This window comes from Solanum pennellii, chromosome 12 (genome assembly GCF_001406875.1).
Source record: "Solanum pennellii chromosome 12, SPENNV200".
NCBI lineage: Eukaryota > Viridiplantae > Streptophyta > Magnoliopsida > Solanales > Solanaceae > Solanum > Solanum pennellii.
Window position 1 is genome coordinate 79,541,805 of NC_028648.1, and position 21,452 is coordinate 79,563,256.

A 21,452-nucleotide genomic window follows, 5' to 3' on the forward strand; every position below is an offset into this window, starting at 1 on the left:
TTGAGGATCGCGGGTGGGGTGGGTGGAAGTGGAGAAGAGGACTATGCAAGTGGTTAATTTTCATAAGAATTATTTGGATAAAAGTTGCAACTTGTCATTAAGTCATTGGCCTTTTTTTCTACTCAAAATTCATTATTTTAAGAATTATTTTCAATATATATGTCACATGTCTTTATTTAATTCATCATTTTGACACATCATCGACGAGTGTGTTACACACGCCTTGCACATTTAGCTGATTATAAAAAATATCAAAATGACACTCTGAAACATGACATAAGGTGTCTAAAATGAATAAATTAAAGCCTAGTTAAGATGTTTAAGTGAAAGTTAATATCAACTTTAGGGATGCGCTTGACAGGTTAGGCCTTGAACATATATTATGGAAGAAATTATTGTTTTAACTTGATGGTAATATCTTTAAGGGCTATTCACTTGGAAATCCAATAACATTTTTTGAGGAATCCAATTACCAAGTTCCTTACTCTCATGGTATGGGGTTAATATCCGATGAACTTTATGAGGTTGGTTCATTCTTTATTTCGTTAGTATATTAATTTTGTATCATATCAACACATTATACAATACAAAAATAATAATTTGAATCTTGTTGTATCAGTCGTTGAACGAGTTTTGCAAAGGCGATTACATAAACATAGATCCTACCAACAAACAATGTGTTGAAAACTTTAAAATGTACAAGAATGTAAGGTTATATTTCTTTTTTTCTTTTTCTTTTTTTTTGTATTTTGAATTGGTTTAAAACTTAGGTAATACAATAATAATTCATATTCTTGTAATACAATTTTGTAGCTTGTGAGTGGTATAAATAGTGCACAAATACTAGATCCTGAATGTGGAACAGACACTGATTTCCACCCAACTCAATCGTCTAATAGAAGGTCTCTTGAAGAGGATTTCATATGTCAAGAAAGTCCCGTAAGTCTATTTCGAATAATCATTTATTATAACAGTCTGATTTTTTTTTCAAAACTCGTTCTTTTACTAATACATTTGTTAGAATAATATTTATTTATTTTATACTTTTCTATAACAATATTCTATATATAACGATATTTTGTAAAACTATCCGCTAAAAGTCTTACATATTCAAATATTGTGTAAAATTTATTAGGTATAAAAATAAATGTTATAATATGTATGATGATCATCATTAGTGTCCATTAGTTATACTCATAACTTTACCAATATTTGCTTCTTCTTTTTTTACGTCCATATTCTTTCTAAATTTTTAGTAAATTGATTAACAAATACATTTCTTTTTCTTGGTTAATTCACAAAATTATTAAACTACAAAACTCTTTGCATTCTATTGTTTATACTAACTTAATAAAATCAAAACGTGAAATATTGATATACGTATTTAACAATCTTTTTAAATAAACGTTATCACTATACTAAGATTTGATAGTATATTTCTTTTTATCGTAGATCGCTAAAAACAAGCTTGCCACTTATTGGGCAAATGACCTAAGAGTTCAAGAAGCTCTCCATGTAATTAGAAAGGTATTTCAATTCATTTTATTTGTACATGTATTGTAAATATTGCTAAGAACTATATATTAAAAGATTCTTTTTTTTTTATCTTATTTGATTAGGGTACTATAAGAAGACCATGGACGAGATGCAATCAAACTATTGCGTATACAAGTTACGAAATTACCCTCAAGAATAGTATACCTTATCATGTAAACCTTAGTTTAAAAGGTTATCGATCACTTATATACAGGTTTGATATTTTCGCATTTCATATTATAATATCATTTAGCTGAAGTTATTATAAAAGCATATATATAACAATTTATTTTTGACTAAACAGTGGTGATCATGATATGTCTGTTCCTTTCCAATCGACTCAAGCATGGATAAAATATCTAAATTATTCAATTATTGATGATTGGCGTCCATGGATGGTTAATGGACAAGTTGGAGGGTATGGTTAGTTTTAAATTAGATAAGACGATACGATTATAATGTAATTCTAAATTATATATATTTGATTTGTAGTTACACAAAGTCTTACTCGAATCATATGACATACGCAACAATAAAGGTAAGAATTTTGTTTCAACTCATTTTTTTTTATTATATATAATTATCTTCTTTCTCAAACTTAAAATTGTCTTGTGCTCATATTTTTCAATATTTTTATTCTATTTTTTTTTTTTTTTTGATTAGGGAGGAGGGCACATAGCTTCAGAGAACAAGCGTGAAGAGAGCTTTTATATGTTTAAAAGATGGATAACACAACAACCTTTGTAATTTCTTTTAACATATTAAATCCGTAATAAATAAATAAATAAAGAGAAAATGATAAATATATTTTTGAACTATCGTAAATGATATGCAGATATTCTCTGTTATACTTTTAGAATATTGGTATTCTTGTCGTTCAAAAACTAGAGTATATATATCCTTTATGCTAACGGGCATATATGTGTCATAATCTTACTATCGACCCGATATTTATTAAATATTGGATCGACGGATAAGATTGTGTCACCTGTCTCTATTTAGTTTTCTGTTAGAGTGAAGGGCACGTGTGCTTTAGTTTTTGGACGAAAGGGGCACCAATATCCCAAAAATATGACAGAGGATATCTGCATACCATTTACGATAGTTCATTAATGAATGAAGGTTCATGGAAAAAAGGTCAAACACATACGCCTTTCAAAGTTATTTTTGTTTTTCATTTTTGTACTTTATTTTAACCTTGTTTCATTTTAATTCTTAAACTTCAATTTTTATGTACCGTTTAAACATAAAATACTAATTTTAAAGGAGTTCATTATCCTCACGTAGAAACGTCATTAAAGATAAGTTAAAAAATGTAATTTGACATGTCCTGTGTTGTCATTCATAAATGTTGGTACTTATTTTTAAGTTCATTAAACTCTTATTAAATTTGTGCTATGATTTGGGTGAAATCAGCTTCTTTATATCTAGATTTTTAAAATTTTATGTATTATATTAGTATCGAGTGCTAACGAAATACATTGAATATTAAAGGCTTGAATTAGTTGGTTTGGTTTGATATTTATATGGTTGATTTGATTTGTCGATTTTTAATTTTTAAATACATTAAATTATAGTTAAGTCAACAAAAAGTTCTTTTTATTCATTATTAATCTTTAAAAGGTTCGATTTTCGATTCAACAAATTAGAAAATTCTCATAAAATAAATATATGACTTTTTCAATAATTTATTGCAATAGGACAATAATATAGTTTTACATAACACTCATAAAATATGTATAATAATAACTAACATGAAAACAAATTTAAAAGTACAAAACAAATAAAATATATTGATATTAATATTTAATATCTATGTAGATATAAATAATAAATTATTATAATTTTAATAGTTATAAATAGGGCAACTTTCACATATAGCAAATAAAAAATTTATATTTATATACTATAGCAAAGTTTGCATAATTGTGTTGCATAGCAAACATAGAAACTGTATAATTCGCTATACATATACAGGTGAAGCAAATTGTATAAAAAGAAGTGTATAAAACAAGAAAGAGAAAGACACTTGGGCAGAGAACTATATAAAAACGAAGTGTATAAAACGAATTGTATTATTATAAGTGTATGGAACGATTATGTACAATTTGAATTTGTATAAAATGAGAAAGAGAGAAAGACAAAAGAGACTTGACAAGGAATATACAATTGAAATGAATTGTATAAAACGAGAAAGAGAGATATTAGATACAATTTGCAAATTGTATAAAACGAGAAAGAGAGAAAGGCAAAAGAAACTGAGCATGGGAGTATTTTTATTGTTTAATTATAAGTGTATAGGACGAAAATATATGTACTTGAATGTGTATATACAATTTTCTCACGCTTTATACCAATTTATACATTTCGCTTATGTTTGTATAAGTGAGAAAGGCGAGGGTGGCGATCGAGATCTGAAAGAGAGGAGAGAGGGGAACAAAAATATATGTATTTATACAATTTTTTCTGCTATATACAATTAGAAACAATTTTTATACACTTATGTTTGTATAAAAAGTGAGGAAGCGAGCGAGAGATTGGAGGAGAGTGGTGAGCGAAATATTTGGGAGAGAGGCGCCTGACAACTTTTTACAAACGTTTGTTATGAAGCACAACTAAATCAAACTCTAACCACTCCTTTTATTTTAGATTATTAATTTGCTATTATATATAATTTTCTCTTGTAAATATACTAATTCAAAATTAAAAAATCAAAATGGAACCAAACAACCCAATAACCTTTTTTACTAAACCATAAAAAACTTGTCAATCCAATATCAATATCTAAAAAAAAGTTATTTGATTTTTGCATACTTCTGATGAATACGAGATGGAGTGTTTAATAGCTACGTAAAATATTAATTTATACATCTTGAAAGTTATATCAAGTATTTACTTATTTATTGAACATTAAATTTAAATAATTTTTTTTTGATATATTATGCATATTCCCCATAATTTGTGTCGGTCTATTGACTTATGTTTAACCACTATGTTTGCATATTGACAAGTAGGTAACACGTGTTTTAAAGTGGAAGAATATGAGAAAGAATCGCTTCAAGAAAGTTTTGATTTTTCGTGGATCGAGAAAATGTATAAGTACTTTTAAACGTATGTTTGAAATTTCAGATATATTTAAACTATATGAAGGTGTTACAATTTTTCTGAACTTATTTTATAATAAATTTTCACCCCTGTTTAATTTACGTGATACTAGCTTAAAAAAATATCAACATGTGTTGGACCCACGTGATAGTGCCACGTAGGTCGAAAAGTGATAGAAAATTATTTATAAAAAAATTTCAGAGAGTAATAGAAACTTAATATAGTATAAATATATATCTGAAATTTTAGACATAGATTAAAGAGATACTTGTACATTTTCCCATCGATTATCTAAAAATTTATTTTAAAATATCGAATAAATATAACATAAAATTATTATAAATTATGACCATTTAAAATTTAGACTAGATAAAAACAATTATCAATATAGGTGTTTTATCAAATCATCTCTATTAAAAGATATTTAGTATTAAGACTAAAAAAGTAATTTGAAAGAATAAATATTTAAAATTAAAAATAAAATATATAAAAATTTAATTGTTTTTTCTTGATCTATTAAAATTGACACATAAAACTAAAAATTTATTTAAAAGGCATTTTAAAAAATATTATCAAACAAATAAACATATCGATCACGACCTGTCTATATCCCACAATATATTAGTTGGGGATATGTATACACATATATCATGACCTTATCAATTATTATTTCATCAACAATGTTTCATCTTCTTTTTCTTGTTATTTTGTTTCTACATGTACAAAGTCTTCCACAAAATAGCTCAATTGTTGAATATCTACCTGGTTTTGATGGTCCTCTTCCTTTTTATCTTGAGACTGGGTAATTTTCTTCTCTTTAATTTCTCTATAATTATTATATTTTACGTATCATCATAAATCAAAGAGCTTCTAAGCTAAAAAGATATATTGAATGTTTATCAAACATATAATAAGTCGAAAAATAATTTTAAGCTAGTTTGATCAGCTTATACGAATAAGTTCTTAATACTTACTAGTGAATTTGTTTACGCTTAGCGCGATGATAAGACTTAGTCAATTTTATTTTTGAAATTTTTAGATATATTGGAGTTGCTAAATCTGAGGAAGTACAACTATTTTATTACTTTGTTAAATCCGAATCCGACCCGAAGAAAGATCCGATCTTGCTATGGGTAGCGGGGGGACCCGGTTGTTCATCCTTCACAGGATTGGTGTACGAAGTAGGTACGTAAATATTTAAGTTATATACATCGATAATATAAAAGATCGTATCGTCTCGATGAGAATATGTTAATTTATAACTCAAAAGTTAAATATATATATTATGTAACATGCTTTCATTCATAGTCTAGAGGTTATTCGTATACAAATTTGGTTATTATTGTTATACATTTTTAGAGCCAATCAATCAACTTATATTATTATATGTAACGATGTTTTTGTCAGCTTTTAAAATCAATTTGTTTTTAAATGTATGTGCGGAAAAGCTTTGGTATAGGGGTAAAATTTATTCGCATCGGATGTTTACACCAATTCGATACATGTATGTCATGTGTTTAAATTTATTGTTCATTTTACATTAACTTTAATTAGTTAACATATGATTTTACTTCATTAAATCACATAACAATGAAAATTGCATTTATCTGATATAAATATCTGATGAGGGTAAGTTTTTTTTTATTATGTCTAACTTATATTTGGAGAAATTTAATTTCTGAATTCGATTCTATATTTAGGTCCATTAGCTTTTGGACAAAAGGCATACAATGGAAGCCTACCATTTCTTGTTTCAAGACCATATTCATGGACTAAGGTGATATAAAATAGTTTTTTCTTCTTATGTTTGTTAAATTTATACCATCAAATTAATCGATTCCGCGAACTTTGTAGTTCGCGAGTATAATTTTTTTAGATGAGCCTTTAAATACTGGGTTCTCATATGCAACAACTTCAACGGGGCACAATTATACTGATCTACAAGCATGCGATCAAGTCTATGAATTTTTACGAAAGGTATTTAATAACTTTGAATTGATTTCGAAGCCAAAAGGTCAAAAGGGGAGATGTATAACCCCCACATGCCTTATAAGGCTCAAGAATTATAAATAAAATTGTCAACCTTTGAATTCATTTTGATTTTGACAAAAATGAAATATCAAATTTTAAATAAGTAAAATTGTCATATAAGAAAAATGTATTTTGGACTAACACGTGATTTATTTTATAGTGGTTTATTAATCATCCAGAATTCATCTCGAATCCTTTCTATGTCTCTGGGGATTCTTATGCAGGCATTACAGTTCCAGTTATGGTTCAACTAATATCAAGTGGTAAGTTTCAATTAACGTTATCACATCAAGTCAGATATTTCTATAACAGTCCTGCTCTATAACAATATACTTGACTATAATAACAAAGTTTTCTTTTTCGAAACTAATATTCATGTTATGCTACTATAATGTACCTTCTCTATTGCAAGGTCTCGTTATAACAACTAAAAATTATCTAAACAAACAGTATCGTTATAAAGATGTTTGACTGTAATATGAAATTTTAATCATCATCATCACCCCATTACTCGTGCTATGTTTATTATTATTCCTTCCAATTTTCTGAACCTTGAAGTCTTTAACTGGTCCAACTAATTTGAATTTGTGTCGATACATCCACCAAGAGGGTTAAAGCCTCCTTGTTGAAAGGTTCTTCATTCCCAAGGATCGGATCCAATTAGTTTATGCTTTAATTTGCTATCATTGCTTATTAGCTATATACTTCCTTCGTCCCATTTTATATGTCATCTCTTTCTATAAATAGCTGGATCACAATACTTGTCGTTTTATAAAATTTATATGCATAAAGCATCATATTTTGCCTATTATGTATTCATCATTTATTATAAAATTGATTTAAGAAAACATTAAATAAGGGTAAAATAGTAAATTATATTATTTCTTAATGCAAGTACAAAGTAAACGAATGACATATGAGTAGAAAGCTACATTATTTTGTGACATTTCTAACCAAAACCATCTTATGTTATGAAAAATGCAGGAAATGAAGCAGGAAAAGAGCCATTAATCAACCTTAAGGTTAATTTTATATTCCTTTCTTTTCGTTCAATTTCAACGTATAATATATCACGAACAGAAGAAAATATTATTTTTATTTGACGGCGATATCCTTTTTAAGGGCTATTCACTTGGAAATCCAAAAACATTCCCTGAAGAAAACAATTATAAAATTCATTTCTCTCATGGTATGGGGCTAATATCTAACGAACTTTATAAGGTTTGTTCAATCTCCCTTCATATATATATAGATGAAATTTGTATTGTTCAAATATGGTTTAACTTGAATCTTGTTGTATCAGTCGTTGAAACGGACTTGCAAAGGCGAGTACCAAAGTACAAAATCTACTCGTAAATTATGTTCAGAAAACTTAAAAATATTCAAGAAGGTAAGATTTGCGTATCTTTTATATTGATTTTTAACTTAAGTATGTCTTTTAACACTCTTGTAATGTAACTTTGTAGCTTGTGAGTGGTATATGTGATGAACAAATACTAGAGCCTTGTGGAACATACTCTGAAGAACCAAAATTACGTCAATCGTCAAGTGAAAGAAGATCTCTTGAAGAGAATTTCATCTTTTTAACTCGTGATGACTTTACCTATCGAAGAACAAGTCGTGTAAGTCCTTACTTCAAAGTATGAATAGTAGTCGATAACTTTATATTTTGAAACTGACTCTGATTAACGTACAATACACAATGAGAGGGGCATGGTATATATACATATTATAATTGTATATCACATATATATGTTTCTTGATTTGTAGGTTGATAAACACAATCTATCAGCTTATTGGGCAAATGACCCAAAAGTTCAAGAGGCTCTCCATGTTAGAAAGGTATTTTAATTTAGATACTGTATCCATGCTTGTATCGTAAATATTGCTTAGAGCTATCGTGCAAGATATTGAAATAAAAATTTCGTTTTTCTTTGACTAGGGGACTATAAAAAGAACATGGGCAAGATGTAGGGCAAGTATTGGGGATAAAAGTTATGCAATTACTTTCATGAATAGTATACCTTACCATGCAAACCTTAGTAAAAAAGGTTATCGATCACTTATATACAGGTTTGTTACTTTCATTCAAATGGTTCTTTACGTTGTGGTTTAAGCGCTCAAGATTTAGATGAAATTAATGTAACATAACGAAGTATTTTGTTTGAGCAGTGGCGATCATGACATGATTGTTCCTTTTCAATCGACACAAGCATGGATAAAGTATTTAAATTATCCTATTATTGATGATTGGCGTCCGTGGATGGTTGATAAACAAGTTGGAGGGTATGGTTCTTCAATTTTATTTCAATTCCCTGAATTTTCGTCAAATTATACGATTGTTATGAAATTTTAAATTATATATCTTTAACTCACAGTTACACAAGGTCTTACTCTAATCATATGACATATGCAACAATAAAGGTAATAAGTTGTATTTTTTTTAAAAAATTAAGTATTTTCAATCTCAATAGTAAAAATATTGTTTTATGTTCACATTTCTCAAATGTTTTTGCCCTAAAATTAGGGAGGAGGGCATACAGCTCCAGAGGATAGACCTGAAGAGAGTTTTTACATGTTTAAAAGATGGATATCTCAACAACCCTTGTAATCTTTTGTAATTAGTTCAATATGCCCTTTGAATTATCTTGAGAGTATAATCGGTTTTGTTCAGTTTTAGTTGTCATGTTTATTAAAAAGTTTATGGTGTTGTGTTTATATTGAAAATAGTCGTTAGTTTTAGAAAATCAAGATGTAATTAGTTTCACTTTTATCCTTGGTTAATAAATGTGGAAAGAGATTAGTGCGGTAAAAAAAGAATAGTAATACAAAAACATAGGTACATCTGAGAGATATTCAAATACAATAGCTTGTAGCATCATTATTTAAAATATAATTATAATTACATTAAATTATCTTTAACGTGTAAAAAAAAAAAGGAGTTCATGAATTTGTTGTGGCAATTAAGGGTGTCGTAGTGATCAATGAAGACGGAGATGAAAAGTATACTAGTTGATTTTTTTATATGCCTTAGTTTTGGTGGATAAATTTATTATATATATATATTCGTTGATAAATAAAAAGATAATAGATATCACGTGAATTAATTAAAATGCGTAAAGTTGATTTGGAGACTAAGAAGACTCCATGTTGTGTGACTAAATTCTTTTAGGTGTATAACCCCAAACAAAAAAGAGTGAATATACTGTGATACGTACAAAAAAATCTCTATAAAATTAAAATAGTTTTCAAATGCTTTTAGACATTTTCACTATATTTATGCAATAGTATACATATAAATAGCTATACATATCAAAATACTTTTATTTGCGGTCCTATGAAATTTGAAGTTCAAATCATAAATTTAAAGTTAATCTAAAAGCACAGGCTTGATTTTGAGGAGGCTAACAATTAAAGTTTCAAAGTTGGTTATATTTTAAATACTACCATTAAAATTGGTACCCATATTAATTTATTTTTAGTATTAGTCTTTAAAAATGATCGGAGGAATTAATAAGTAAAACAACACAAATCTCATTTGTTTAGGGCCTACTTATGTGCAATTTTCGCGAGTTTTTGAAATTACCATTTGTACAAGATTTTGATCTCCAAATACATGTACTTCGAATAAACAAAGTCAAAATTAGGTATACTTTGCTTTAGATACGTTGTATACAAGTAAAAATACATGTATATGGCTCTATTATTCACCTCTCTCCCTCACCTCTTCTTTTCTTCCTTGTCTAACTGTATTTCAGAATGCATGTGGAATACATTTGGTATCTCAAATATATATCTTTAGTGTGATTTAGATGTATCTGAAATACACATGTGACATACTCTCTGTTCCCTTTCTCTATGTATCTATATTATAGAGTGTGTTTGATATCAAATATACGTGTATCCAGGTGTATCTCGTTTGATATCTGATATGAAATTATGAATTAATGAGACAGTATGTAATTAAGTCAAAACTATAGAAAAAAATTAATACATATAATAGAAATATTTGAGTAATTAGATAATTTATCCAAACAAAATTATAACGAAATAATGTTGACAAATAAAAATAAACGGACCGAGTATCACTTCAAGAGTAAGAAAATTAGTCTCCTTGACTAACCAACCCGTTTACACCGGGTGGACCCGTAAAAGCCCAAATTTAGTAATTTTTTAAAAAATTGATGGAAGCTTTATTAAACCCTTGTTCTTCGAAAAACCTAGCCCCTCTTTTGGCCTCGCCTCCATTGCTGCATTTGGGGCATTGTGATGCTTTATGCATCTCTCTTCTCTGAAAAACTTGTAAAGATTGCTTTTTGAGCTTCTGGAAAATGCTTGAAGTTTACAGAAGCAGCTCAGTTGAGTGGAAACCGTCGCCGGTGGTGGCTTTAGCTACTAGCGTCGATGATTCTCAGGTCGCCGCTGCTCGAGAGGATGGTTCTCTTGAGATTTGGCTTGTTTCACCTGGCTCCAACGGATGGCACTGTCAACTTGTATGAATACATTTCTTTTTTTTGATTTAGTATGTGCTTTTTTATGGGATTAAATTGAGCTAAAAGATAGTGATTATTTATCTAAGCAATCTCAACTAGCTTGGAATTGAGAAATTAGGGTTGATTTTAGCAAGATTGAGTTTTTTTTTTAGAAAAAAATTGTAAGTAGCTTAGAGTGTGCCCGGATGTATTTTGAATCAAATTGGTTTAAATGGAGCGAATTGGATAGTGATGATCTATGTAGTAGATCTCACTAGCTTGGGATTGAGATATTTGGGTCGTTTTCTGTTATCAAAATTGTAATTAGGGTAGTTAACAAGATTGAGTTTTTTTTAAAAAAAATTGAAAATAGGTTAGAATGTGTGCACGTACTAGGTGTATTTGGAATCAAATGTGTTATATGGAGCAAAATAGATAGTAATTGTTTATATAATTGATCTCAACTAGCTCGCGATTGAGATATTAGGGTCCTTTTCAATTATTAAAATTGGAATTTGGGTAGTTGTTAACAAGATTGAGTTTTTTTTTTTTTTTGAAGTAGAATAGCTTAGAATGTGTGCAGGTACTGGGTGTATTTGGAATCAAATGGGTTTAAAAGGAGCAAAATAGATGGTGATAATTCATATGAGCAATCTCAACAAGTTTGGGATTGAGATATTAGGGTCACTGTTAACAAGATTGAGTTTTTCTTTTAATGCGTGTGCAGATAATACATGGAAATCCTGATTCAAGGGTTTCCTCGTTAGTTTGGTGTCAGTCGGGATCGAGAAAATTACCTGCAGGCCGGTTATTTTCATCCAGCATTGATGGATCAGTTTACGAGTGGGATCTTTTCGATTTGACTCAGAAGGTACGTCCACAAAATTTAGCAACATCTGTTGTCGTTGCTGTACATCATTTACTTCTTACTTTGTGGTCGTTAGAAATTAGAGCCTACTCTAGCTAGTGAATTGATGTACTAAGTGCATGTATATATATTGATTGACGAAATGGAATGAACTAGCTACACAAGTATACTCATTTGAGGGGTGGCTGGTGTATGATATGATCTCTGATTTCTCATCCTTTAAAGGTATACTTAGTTTAGCAGTGGTGTGAAATGGACCTGAACTGGGTTTAATGGTATGGAGGATTCATGTAACAGAAGTTTGTAATTGAGGCATGGTTGGTTGATGTATGAATGGGTGGAAATGCAATCAACAAGATGAACTGTTTGACTGCTTCTTTTATTGACATAGAAAATAAGGTAAGTTGACCCACCACATAAAAGGAATTTGACATTTTGTCACGGTGATTCTCATTATACAAAATTATATGATCTTATCTATCTCTTTTCCTCTGCCAATATTCTACTCCCTAAGTTCCAATTTATAAGAGTTAGTTTGACTTGACACGGAGTTTAAGAAAGGAAGGAAAACTTTTGAATCTTGTGGTCTAAAATAAATCCTAGATATTTGTGTATTTAGAAATCATTTCATTAGGGGTAAAAAGGGCATTTTAAAGTTAAATTATTACTAAATTTAGAAATGTATCATTCTTTTTGGGACTTTCTAACAAAGAAAGTAAGTCATAAAGTGGGACAGTAGTATTTTTTTTCAAGTGCACAAATTAGTGGATTTCCTTCAAACTGTTTGTGAAAAAGCTACCTTTAGCTTCCATTTTTATGGTGTTAAGAGACCCAAAGAGATGAAACCCTCTGATATTATTTTCCCTTAACGAGTGGAACATAGTCAGAAATGACAAGTACTTTTGGTAAATGCTTACCAGCTGCATAATGTTATAAGCTATTGTTTTAGCTGTAGCTGTGTAATATACTTTGCTGTTCCAGTGTCTTGCATGAATTTGGCATAAAATAAGTCTTTATGGCTGTGTGATTGGGGATTTGGGTCTTCCCAGGTCAATGTACTTCAACATCCATCCATTTTCTTCCCTGTATATTTGGTTTTGATAAGTTGAGTAATGTTGTTGTTTCTATGGTTGCTGGCAGGCTGTGCTCGATTCTATTGGTGTTTCAATATGGCAGATGGCTGTGGAGCCTTGCAATAATGCACAGCTTCATCAGAATCCTCCAAAGAAGTATGAGAATGGTCATGTTAGTTTTACAAGTGGTGCTAGTAGCGATAGTGAGAGCAGTGACGGGGAAGAGGATGATGACTCAGTTGTTATTCACGTGGATGATGTTAATGAAAATGGTCGAATTGCATTTGCTTGTGATGATGGTCGTGTTCGTATCTGCGCTGTTTCGGATGAGATGAATTTGTCTTACGAAAGATTGTTTCCTAAGGTCAATGGTGAGACAGCTGCCCCTTAGGGTCATAGCGCAAATATCTGATTGTTGCTTTGAGAATTTCTTAGCTAAGATTTGTATAATTACAGGGCGTACGTTGAGTGTCACTTGGAGTTCTGATGCAAAGAGGATATATTCTGGTAGTAGTGACGGGTATGTTCTATTTTGAACTTGGCTATGTGGTCTACATTAACTTATTGATTTCTGATGAAAATTGAATTGAGGCATAACGTTGGCGAAAGAATGGCTATTGATTCTTTATGGTGTGTTCACTGTGAAAATTCTGAGTGGAGGTTGTTTCTTTGCAGGTTTATAAGATGTTGGGATGCCAAGCTTGCATATGAAATCTACAGGATAACTGTGGGTCTTGGAGGTTTGGGTAGTGGATCTGATCTATGCATATGGTCATTACTTGCATTGAGGTGAAGATCGAATTCACAACCCCTTCCCTTAGATGTTTTTGGAAAGAAAGATAACCCAGTGACCCCCCCCCTCCCCCCCCCCCACACACAATCTTCTTGTATTTTCTAAGATTTTCCATTTTCATAATGCTTCCAACTCCATCCTGCTGTTTGCAGATGTGGTACCCTGGTTAGTGCAGATAGTAGTGGGAGTGTTCAATTCTGGGACTCCCGGCATGGAACTCTTTTACAGTCACATTCCAGTCATAAGGGTGATGTGAATGCTTTAGCAGCATCTCCCAGCCATAGTAGAGTATTTTCTGCTGGTTCTGATGGTCAGGTACGTAAACAACACTCCCTATCTGAAGAAAATTCTCTATTGGGGTTCATGTCATTTGTGCTCAATCTTCTAGGATCTCATTGAACCTGTTCTTGTTTACCAAGATATCGATGAGCTAACTGATAATATGCCAAATGAAGTTCCATGTTTATAATGGTAAGTTAATAGTTGAAGCTAGCAAGGGTGCGAAGTTTGAGCTATGGAGAAACACATTAGGGATTAAGTGTGTTAGTATAACTGTATAAGTAGAAGATATAGAATATGGAAAAGGATTCAAAAATACCGTTCTACTTTCTTCTATTAGCTAAGTTTATCCCTAGTTATACTATACGGCCAAGTACGCCCCTGTCGTTACCAAAGTATGCAAGTACAGATGCCCCTATTTTGGATGGAATTCCCCCAACCAAACAAAAACACCCAATTTCCCTTGAACTCCACTATTTAACCCGACCCAACCCACTAAACTATATAACCAATATAAAATTAAACTCAATTATATACTCCCCTCTTCCAAACTTTATATGATTGTTGTTTTTCTTTATTTTTTTTTAAAATTTGGTGAAAAAGCAAAAGCAGGGATTGTGTGTATCGGCGTTGTGCTATTATAAATGCACTTTGCTCGAAAGTGTTCTCTGCAAAATTGATTTTTGGGGAAGATGGGCAGTTGAGTTTCATCTGTTAACTGGAAATTTTCAACAATCATTTTCCCCACATCTTTGGTTCCAACTGTTTTCTCAAATCTGTGTCCATCAATTTGCTATTCTCAAATGTCCACAGCTTTTCGAGAAAAAATTTCTTCTCATTATTTGGTATGACGATGTCCTGTGATGGTAAATAATTGCATAATCATTTTGAGTGAATAAGTTAATTTGTATCTGTTATCTTCTTTGATTTTATATGAAATTTCTCATCCATAATTGGTTAGAGAACTCAATATAAGCTTTGCTTTTATAGCTGCTAATGTTTTGCTACTGTTTTTAGGTTATACTTTATAAGCTCTCAGCCAATGAGGTGGGGTCTCACAATGGAGACATTTCTTCTGTAGTCGAGAAGAAATGGGTTTATGTTAGTCATGTGAGGGCCCATACACATGATGTAAGAGCCTTGGCAGTTGCTGTACCCATTGCTCATGAAGGTCCGTTATTTAGTTGTGGCTGTTGCTCACCGAAAATGATGTTGAAATCTTTGTTCTGTTTAAATTTTGTATTTTAAGACATCCCTTTTTTCTGGGTTTGTTTTACTTATTGTTTAACTCTCTTTATCAGAACCCATAGTCGAACAGAAGACAAAGAAGCGGCGCTTTAAGGAGAAGGCCCTTGAGTTTAGTTATCATAAATGGGCACATTTTGGTGTGCCGATGCTTATCTCAGGTGGTGATGACACTAAACTTTTTGCATACTCTGCAAAGGAATTCACCAAATTTTCTCCACATGATATTTGTCCCTCACCTCAGAGACCACCCATACAAATTGCAGTAAATACAACCTTCAGTCAGGTTTCTTTACTCTTGGTCCAGGCTTCGTACTGGATAGATATTTTTTGTGTTCGTGTGAAAAACGGGGTTGTGTCTGACAGCTGCGGGCCATCTGGTGGGGCTGCAAGAACAGATCTAGTGGCTCGTGTTAAGTGCAAAACTTCGAGGAAGATCACATGCAGTGCAATTTCTCCTTCAGGTGTACTGTTTGCTTATTCTGACCATGTAAGACCCTGCCTTTTTGAACTTAAGAAGAGTGGCGCTGGCAAGAGTGCATGGACTGTCAGCAAAAGGAAGCTCCCTTTGGGACTTCCATTTGCCCATTCAATGGTATTCAGTGCAGATTCTTCTCGGATGATTATATCTGGGTGTGACAGAAGGATCTATGTAAGTAATTCTGTTGTCCAATTTATTTTCTGTAGTTTTAAGTGATAAATGTGTTTCATCTTTTAAAGGCAGGGTGATAGTTCATGATGTATGTTTTATGTTACAATCAATTCTGATCTGTGAGTAAATGACAACTTCTCTGAATATTTAGGGAGTTTATAGGCGGTAAAGTTTGTAATAACGTCGAAACCTTTTAATCAAGAGTCACTATTTTAGAACTACACCAACTTAAAGAACTACAGTGGTCAGAGCTTCTCCCTTTCACATATTTTATGTCACCTAGTCTCCATTTACGTGTATGGAAATATTGTTTTTTATTCATCTTTTTGTAATCAATACTGTTTAAGTGGACATGCTTTGCACGTGTGTCTCATGTTGATTAATAATAAATGTATATAAAAGGAACAAATTGTCGTGTGTACATTATCTTATTAAATACAAAAATTTAAAAAATAACGTTAAACTTTTCAGATAAGAAGAGTCGCATGATGTGTATGTATATATCAATAAATATGTAGGAACAAAGATATATATTCGATAGACCTCTGGAGATTATAACCAAAAGCCTCTTAACCTTTCTTTGCCTTCTACAACAAGAAGTAACACTATTTGTGGCTTGAATGATTGTGAATCAACAAATCTAGGGGAAAACAAGGAAATTATTAGATCATTAATTACAGATCAATTTATCTTGTTTAACTTCATCATATGTAATTATAACAGATAATAGAAATTAGAGAACTGTTGAGTATAGTATAAAGGAGGTTTTTTTTTTTAAAAAAAATCTCATCATTGAAATTATTTTATAGACAGATGCACTTTTCTAATGTTAATAGGGTTTTAAGTTTTATTTGCCACCGAAATCCGCAAATAGTATTGATTAATAATTCTATTTTTTTTAAATGAGTTAGAAATAATTAGATATTTATGACTTTTCATGTTGGTACTGCTGTTTATTTATGATTATATTATATTATATCCCTAATGAAAGATAATTGAAAGCCTTTTTTTTTAATTTTTCTTTTCTGTGGCTTTAAATAATCGAAATTCTGTTGTAAGTATAACAGCAAATAGTGACTTCAGAAACTTGTTTAATAGCATTAGGACATCTTAGTGACTTCATCCATGCATATAGTCTCTGACACTCGTCTTCTCTTCTAGGTGGTTGATGCAGTAAGCTTGGAACTAGTTCATGTTTTTACCCCTCGGTGTAAAGATCAACGCGAAGAATTTCCACCAAATGAACCTCCCGTTACGAGAATGTTCACTAGTGCAGATGGGAAATGGTTAGGTGCTGTAAACTGCTTTGGAGATGTGTATATATTTAATCTAGATAAACAGAGGTACGGGCTTTTGATCAGACATGTCTCTAGTCTCTGATCCATCTTAAATTTCTCCATTGTGGCTATCTTATGGTTTGCTCCATAAGTTACTAGGTTTCATTATGACCAATAGAGATTTTTTTATATGGTCAAAATTCTTCTATCATGTTCTTGGCATTGAAAACATGTTATACATCGTTTCCAGCATTGCACGCTTATCTATCGAGTGGAACTCCCATTTCCCACCTGATAACTTGAGCTGTCAAGTCAGTTCAATATCTTTGTGGGACCTTCATCTTGTATTTCCTATTGGGGGCTCTGACTGAATTTTATTGTGTAACAGGCAACATTGGTTTATATCAAGATTGAATGGTTCTCCCGTTACAGCTGGTGGCTTTACTCCTAGAAATAGCAATGTGCTTATAGTATCCACATCTTCGAACCAGGTATATGCCTTTGATGTTGAAGCAAAACAACTAGGAGAATGGTCCAACCGGAATACATTCTCTCTGCCGGGAAGATTTCAAGAATTTCCTGGAGAAGTGATCGGGCTTTCTTTTGCTCCTTCTACTAATTCATCATCTGTCATTGTCTACAGTTCAAGGTATGTCTTTTGCAGTTTTTGCCAAAGCTGTTTTTGAGTTTTTGTTACTCTTGGTTTTCTGCTGTCTTATCTGGTTGAATTCATTTGGTGGCATCTTACTATAGGTTTGTTTTAGTGTGCATTAGTTTACACAGGCCTTCACTAGATAGGGTCCATTAGGAAATGGCAGCTCTTTTTAGAGAATGGTAAATAACATAGAACAAGGATTGGCCTCTTAATTAGAGCTAAGTAATAAAGAAATGGACTTATCTAGGCTTATCATTTTAAATGTTTGGATACAAAAAAATTTCTTTTATTTGCACCTAGGCATATCAACGCACATCAGAAGTTGTAGTCATCAACACATGTGATATGCTGCGGATTGCTGTGGTTCAGTCATTATAGCTGATGAGATTGTTTAAAGTAATTACTTGCTGAAAGTTCTCTCTTTTTCTTTTTTTTGGCTGTGTTAAGAAACATAATTCCTTATCTGCATGACTGCACCCGAGGGTGTGCCTAGTGGAATGAAGTGGAAGGACCATGCGGTCTCATCTTCACATCCAATGTAGAGTAAAAAGTACTAGGTAGGCATAGTTACTGGATACCTGTGTTGGTGGAAGGTAACAGGTACCCCATGGAATAGCTGAGGTCGACACAAACTGGGGCTGACACCACATCATAAAAAAGAAAGAAATTGAATTCCTTATCCAACCTAATGCTGGTCCAAGTCATTCTTAGAAGCGCTCAATTGAACATACAACTAACTATGAAGGAACATCCTATTGCTTTAATATTTTTTGGTGATTTATAATGCATAAGCACTGTATGCTTCAGTACGTATACCTTTCAGTGGCCCAACAGAAATTTCGTTGACCAAGAACTAGTCCTGTTTCCTGCATATTCCTTCTCAGTTTGTTGGATCTTTCTCGAGTTATCTATCTGTTTAAATTCAAAAAACCTAGTTGCATTATGATTAACATTTTATGGCTTTATTATGTAGGGCAATGTGCTTGATTGACTTTGGGTTGCCAGTTGGTGATGAAGACGACACTGATTTAGCTAATAGTCAAGATTTAGCTTTAAAGAAGCTACATAATAGTTCTCCTGCAAATGGGACGTTAAAGCGCAAGTTGAAAGGGAACGCCTTAGATTTGAAACAAATCGGTAGAAAGAACTTTGAATTCTGTGCTTTCAGGGATCCTGTTTTATTTGTTGGACATCTTTCGAAAACTTCCACCTTGATCATAGACAAACCTTGGATTCAAGTGGTTAAAACTCTTGATGCTCAACCAGTTCACAGACGTATTTTTGGGACATAACTCTTGTCACAGTTTTTGTTACACAACTTACTAGGGAATGTTTCGTTGGGAGTATTCAACCCCTTTTCTCACTCAATAGATTCTTCTTTGTTGTTAGTTGGAGTTTTGGTGCAGAAACGTTTGAAATCAATTCTCAAGTTTCAGTATAGCTTCACTTCATCTGCAGGAGTTCTATGGTAATCGCGTGGACCTGTAAATATAACTTGTGAGCTTTACAAAGTCTCCGTTAGCTTCTTCACATATCGACTAATGTTTTCATGTATCAATTGCTTCTTCCAAGTTTCTGTATCAAATCAGTTTTGCCCCTTGAAACAAACATTTTGATCTGCAATGTTAAAAGTCATTTTCTTTTATTGTGAAGGTTGTGGGTACGTAGTCTGATACTTACCTAGATTGTTTTCGTCTTTTCGATTTCATTTCTTGGATCAAAAACCTTATTATTAGTTATTACAGATAAATTATTTTGTTATGATTTATTCACTTCTCTTGATTCAAAATTTAAATAAATTATCGACTTGAAAGGCTAAAGGTTAGAGGAGATGTTGATTCATTATTTTCAACGTCAGTCTTCTTTAAATAGAGGTCACGGGCTTAAACCGTCAATATATAAAAAAAATTCTTGATAAGGAGTGTTTTTCCTTGAATAGAAGTGAATATCGTTAACAAGTAAAATTTGAAAAAGATAATAATTAAATTGTGTAAGTGACTTTCTCGTATATATTGAGTAGATTTCTTTATCTTTTATCAACGTCGATCTAACTAATTTGAGCTTGAGGTATTATTCCAAGCTGATTTGACTAATGAAGTATCTTGGTGTGTTTTAGTACGCAAAACATGCAGCCAATTATAACTACTTCAAATGAACATTTTTTTTTTTTTACGAAATATATAAACACTTGAATTATAATATGTTTAATGGAGCATTGAACATATAATAAAATAATTAAGTGAATAGTATCGAATAACATATTTTTAATGTGTCCAGATGTTCAACCAAAACAAATTATATAATTTCAATATCTCGATGAAATTTATTGACAAATTTAACGATAGATATATAAGTTGAAAGTTGAAACATTTGATCATATCTTAGTGTAAATTAAACGTGCACGTGTGGGCACAAATAATTTCAATAATTGGACACAAAACAAATTAAAAGATTGTGTGGAAGTAACTGCTAGGCCTAACTCTACATATATTTATAAACTTTTTCAATTTTCTTAACATAATATGGACAAAATTTTATGTCTGGAATCTTTTGACTTTAATGGATTATTATTGCATTATTATTATTTTGTTATCGTTATTTTGGTTGTTGTATCGTTTTTATACATGTTTGCTAGATATTTTGTGAAATTAAGGGTCTATTCGAATTACAAAAACGTCAATATTTATTTATATATATAAACAATATTTCTTTATCTTTCAAATACAATAGGTTTGAAACAAATTTAAATTATCTCTTTTATTTCATAATGTTAGTAGGGACAAAGGGCACATGCATGCAACCAAAAAGATATAAAAAAAAATATAATACTCCGACCTAACTACTATACTTATAAAAAATAATAAGTATTCGATAAAATAATTGAGATGATATAGATTCATCTGATCTTATCTTTATTTTAAAAAAAAGTGCAATAATACTATAATTGCATTATTCTCTTCCAATAAAACATTCCACTTATGCAATAATCCAATTATATTCTATGATGATAATATTAGTAATAAGAATTAATTAAAGTGGAGTATGAAATTAGGGAAAATTGTCAGCACTTAGGAACAATAGCTGGAAAGTTTTGTTTTTTTTCCCCTAAAACTATATATGTCACTCTCCAAGATATGGATGGCAATTGTAAGGATCATATGACCAATAAAGATTTGGACAAAATCAATAATTGGACAAAATATTTTTTTATATTATATAGTTTTTTATATATATATATAGATGACATTTATAGTGTGTAGCTGTCATGATAGAAGGTGGGTTTGTACCTTTCTGGTCCCTTTTTGGTAGAAAATGAGACTTAATATGGATCAATCTTTATCATTCATTTTGTCTTTGTTACATTGTATAGAAGAAAACGGAATCAAAATTTGAAATTTACATATCGGAATTTTAGAATTATTAGACACTAAATATCGGATGCAAATAAATATTTATGCTTGAGGTT

At 31.2% G+C, this 21,452-nt stretch overlaps 3 protein-coding genes and 1 non-coding gene across 4 annotated transcripts in view; all 4 read left to right on the forward strand.

Moving 5' to 3' along the window:
- LOC114073929 (serine carboxypeptidase-like 11) overlaps window positions 1-2,299 on the forward strand; it is a 5,143-nt gene extending 2,844 nt beyond the window's left edge. Inside the window, exons 7-14 of the mRNA XM_027913352.1 lie at window positions 426-524; window positions 620-706; window positions 814-939; window positions 1,453-1,527; window positions 1,620-1,750; window positions 1,841-1,954; window positions 2,029-2,074; window positions 2,200-2,299. Coding sequence (XP_027769153.1) covers window positions 426-524; window positions 620-706; window positions 814-939; window positions 1,453-1,527; window positions 1,620-1,750; window positions 1,841-1,954; window positions 2,029-2,074; window positions 2,200-2,283 — 762 coding nt within the window. The 3' untranslated portion in view covers window positions 2,284-2,299. The remainder of the gene's footprint in view (window positions 1-425; window positions 525-619; window positions 707-813; window positions 940-1,452; window positions 1,528-1,619; window positions 1,751-1,840; window positions 1,955-2,028; window positions 2,075-2,199) is intronic.
- The window catches only part of LOC107006563, a 17,674-nt gene extending 8,265 nt beyond the window's left edge, over window positions 1-9,409 (forward strand). Inside the window, exons 18-35 of the mRNA XM_027913834.1 lie at window positions 426-524; window positions 814-939; window positions 1,453-1,527; window positions 2,200-2,279; window positions 5,267-5,443; window positions 5,681-5,826; window positions 6,342-6,418; window positions 6,496-6,618; window positions 6,833-6,935; window positions 7,657-7,694; window positions 7,795-7,893; window positions 7,976-8,062; window positions 8,139-8,294; window positions 8,443-8,514; window positions 8,615-8,745; window positions 8,845-8,958; window positions 9,051-9,096; window positions 9,200-9,409. Coding sequence (XP_027769635.1) covers window positions 426-524; window positions 814-939; window positions 1,453-1,527; window positions 2,200-2,279; window positions 5,267-5,443; window positions 5,681-5,826; window positions 6,342-6,418; window positions 6,496-6,618; window positions 6,833-6,935; window positions 7,657-7,694; window positions 7,795-7,893; window positions 7,976-8,062; window positions 8,139-8,294; window positions 8,443-8,514; window positions 8,615-8,745; window positions 8,845-8,958; window positions 9,051-9,096; window positions 9,200-9,283 — 1,833 coding nt within the window. The 3' untranslated portion in view covers window positions 9,284-9,409. The remainder of the gene's footprint in view (window positions 1-425; window positions 525-813; window positions 940-1,452; window positions 1,528-2,199; window positions 2,280-5,266; window positions 5,444-5,680; window positions 5,827-6,341; window positions 6,419-6,495; window positions 6,619-6,832; window positions 6,936-7,656; window positions 7,695-7,794; window positions 7,894-7,975; window positions 8,063-8,138; window positions 8,295-8,442; window positions 8,515-8,614; window positions 8,746-8,844; window positions 8,959-9,050; window positions 9,097-9,199) is intronic.
- A 1,467-nt stretch (window positions 9,410-10,876) lies between these two features.
- Window positions 10,877-19,638, forward strand: LOC107007250 (WD repeat-containing protein PCN-like). The gene is made up of 11 exons (XM_015205782.2): window positions 10,877-11,165; window positions 11,872-12,015; window positions 13,153-13,456; window positions 13,542-13,605; window positions 13,761-13,874; window positions 14,031-14,193; window positions 15,175-15,328; window positions 15,459-16,054; window positions 17,216-17,397; window positions 17,720-17,980; window positions 18,960-19,638. Exons 1-11 carry the CDS (start codon window positions 11,004-11,006, stop codon window positions 19,276-19,278), a joined length of 2,463 nt encoding a protein of 820 aa, XP_015061268.1. The 5' UTR covers window positions 10,877-11,003; the 3' UTR covers window positions 19,279-19,638.
- On the forward strand, window positions 14,763-14,909 carry LOC114075427. Its single transcript, XR_003575877.1, has one exon. It is a non-coding gene; the product is annotated as a small nucleolar RNA snoR135 (small nucleolar RNA).
- Window positions 19,639-21,452: the final 1,814 nt, after the last annotated feature.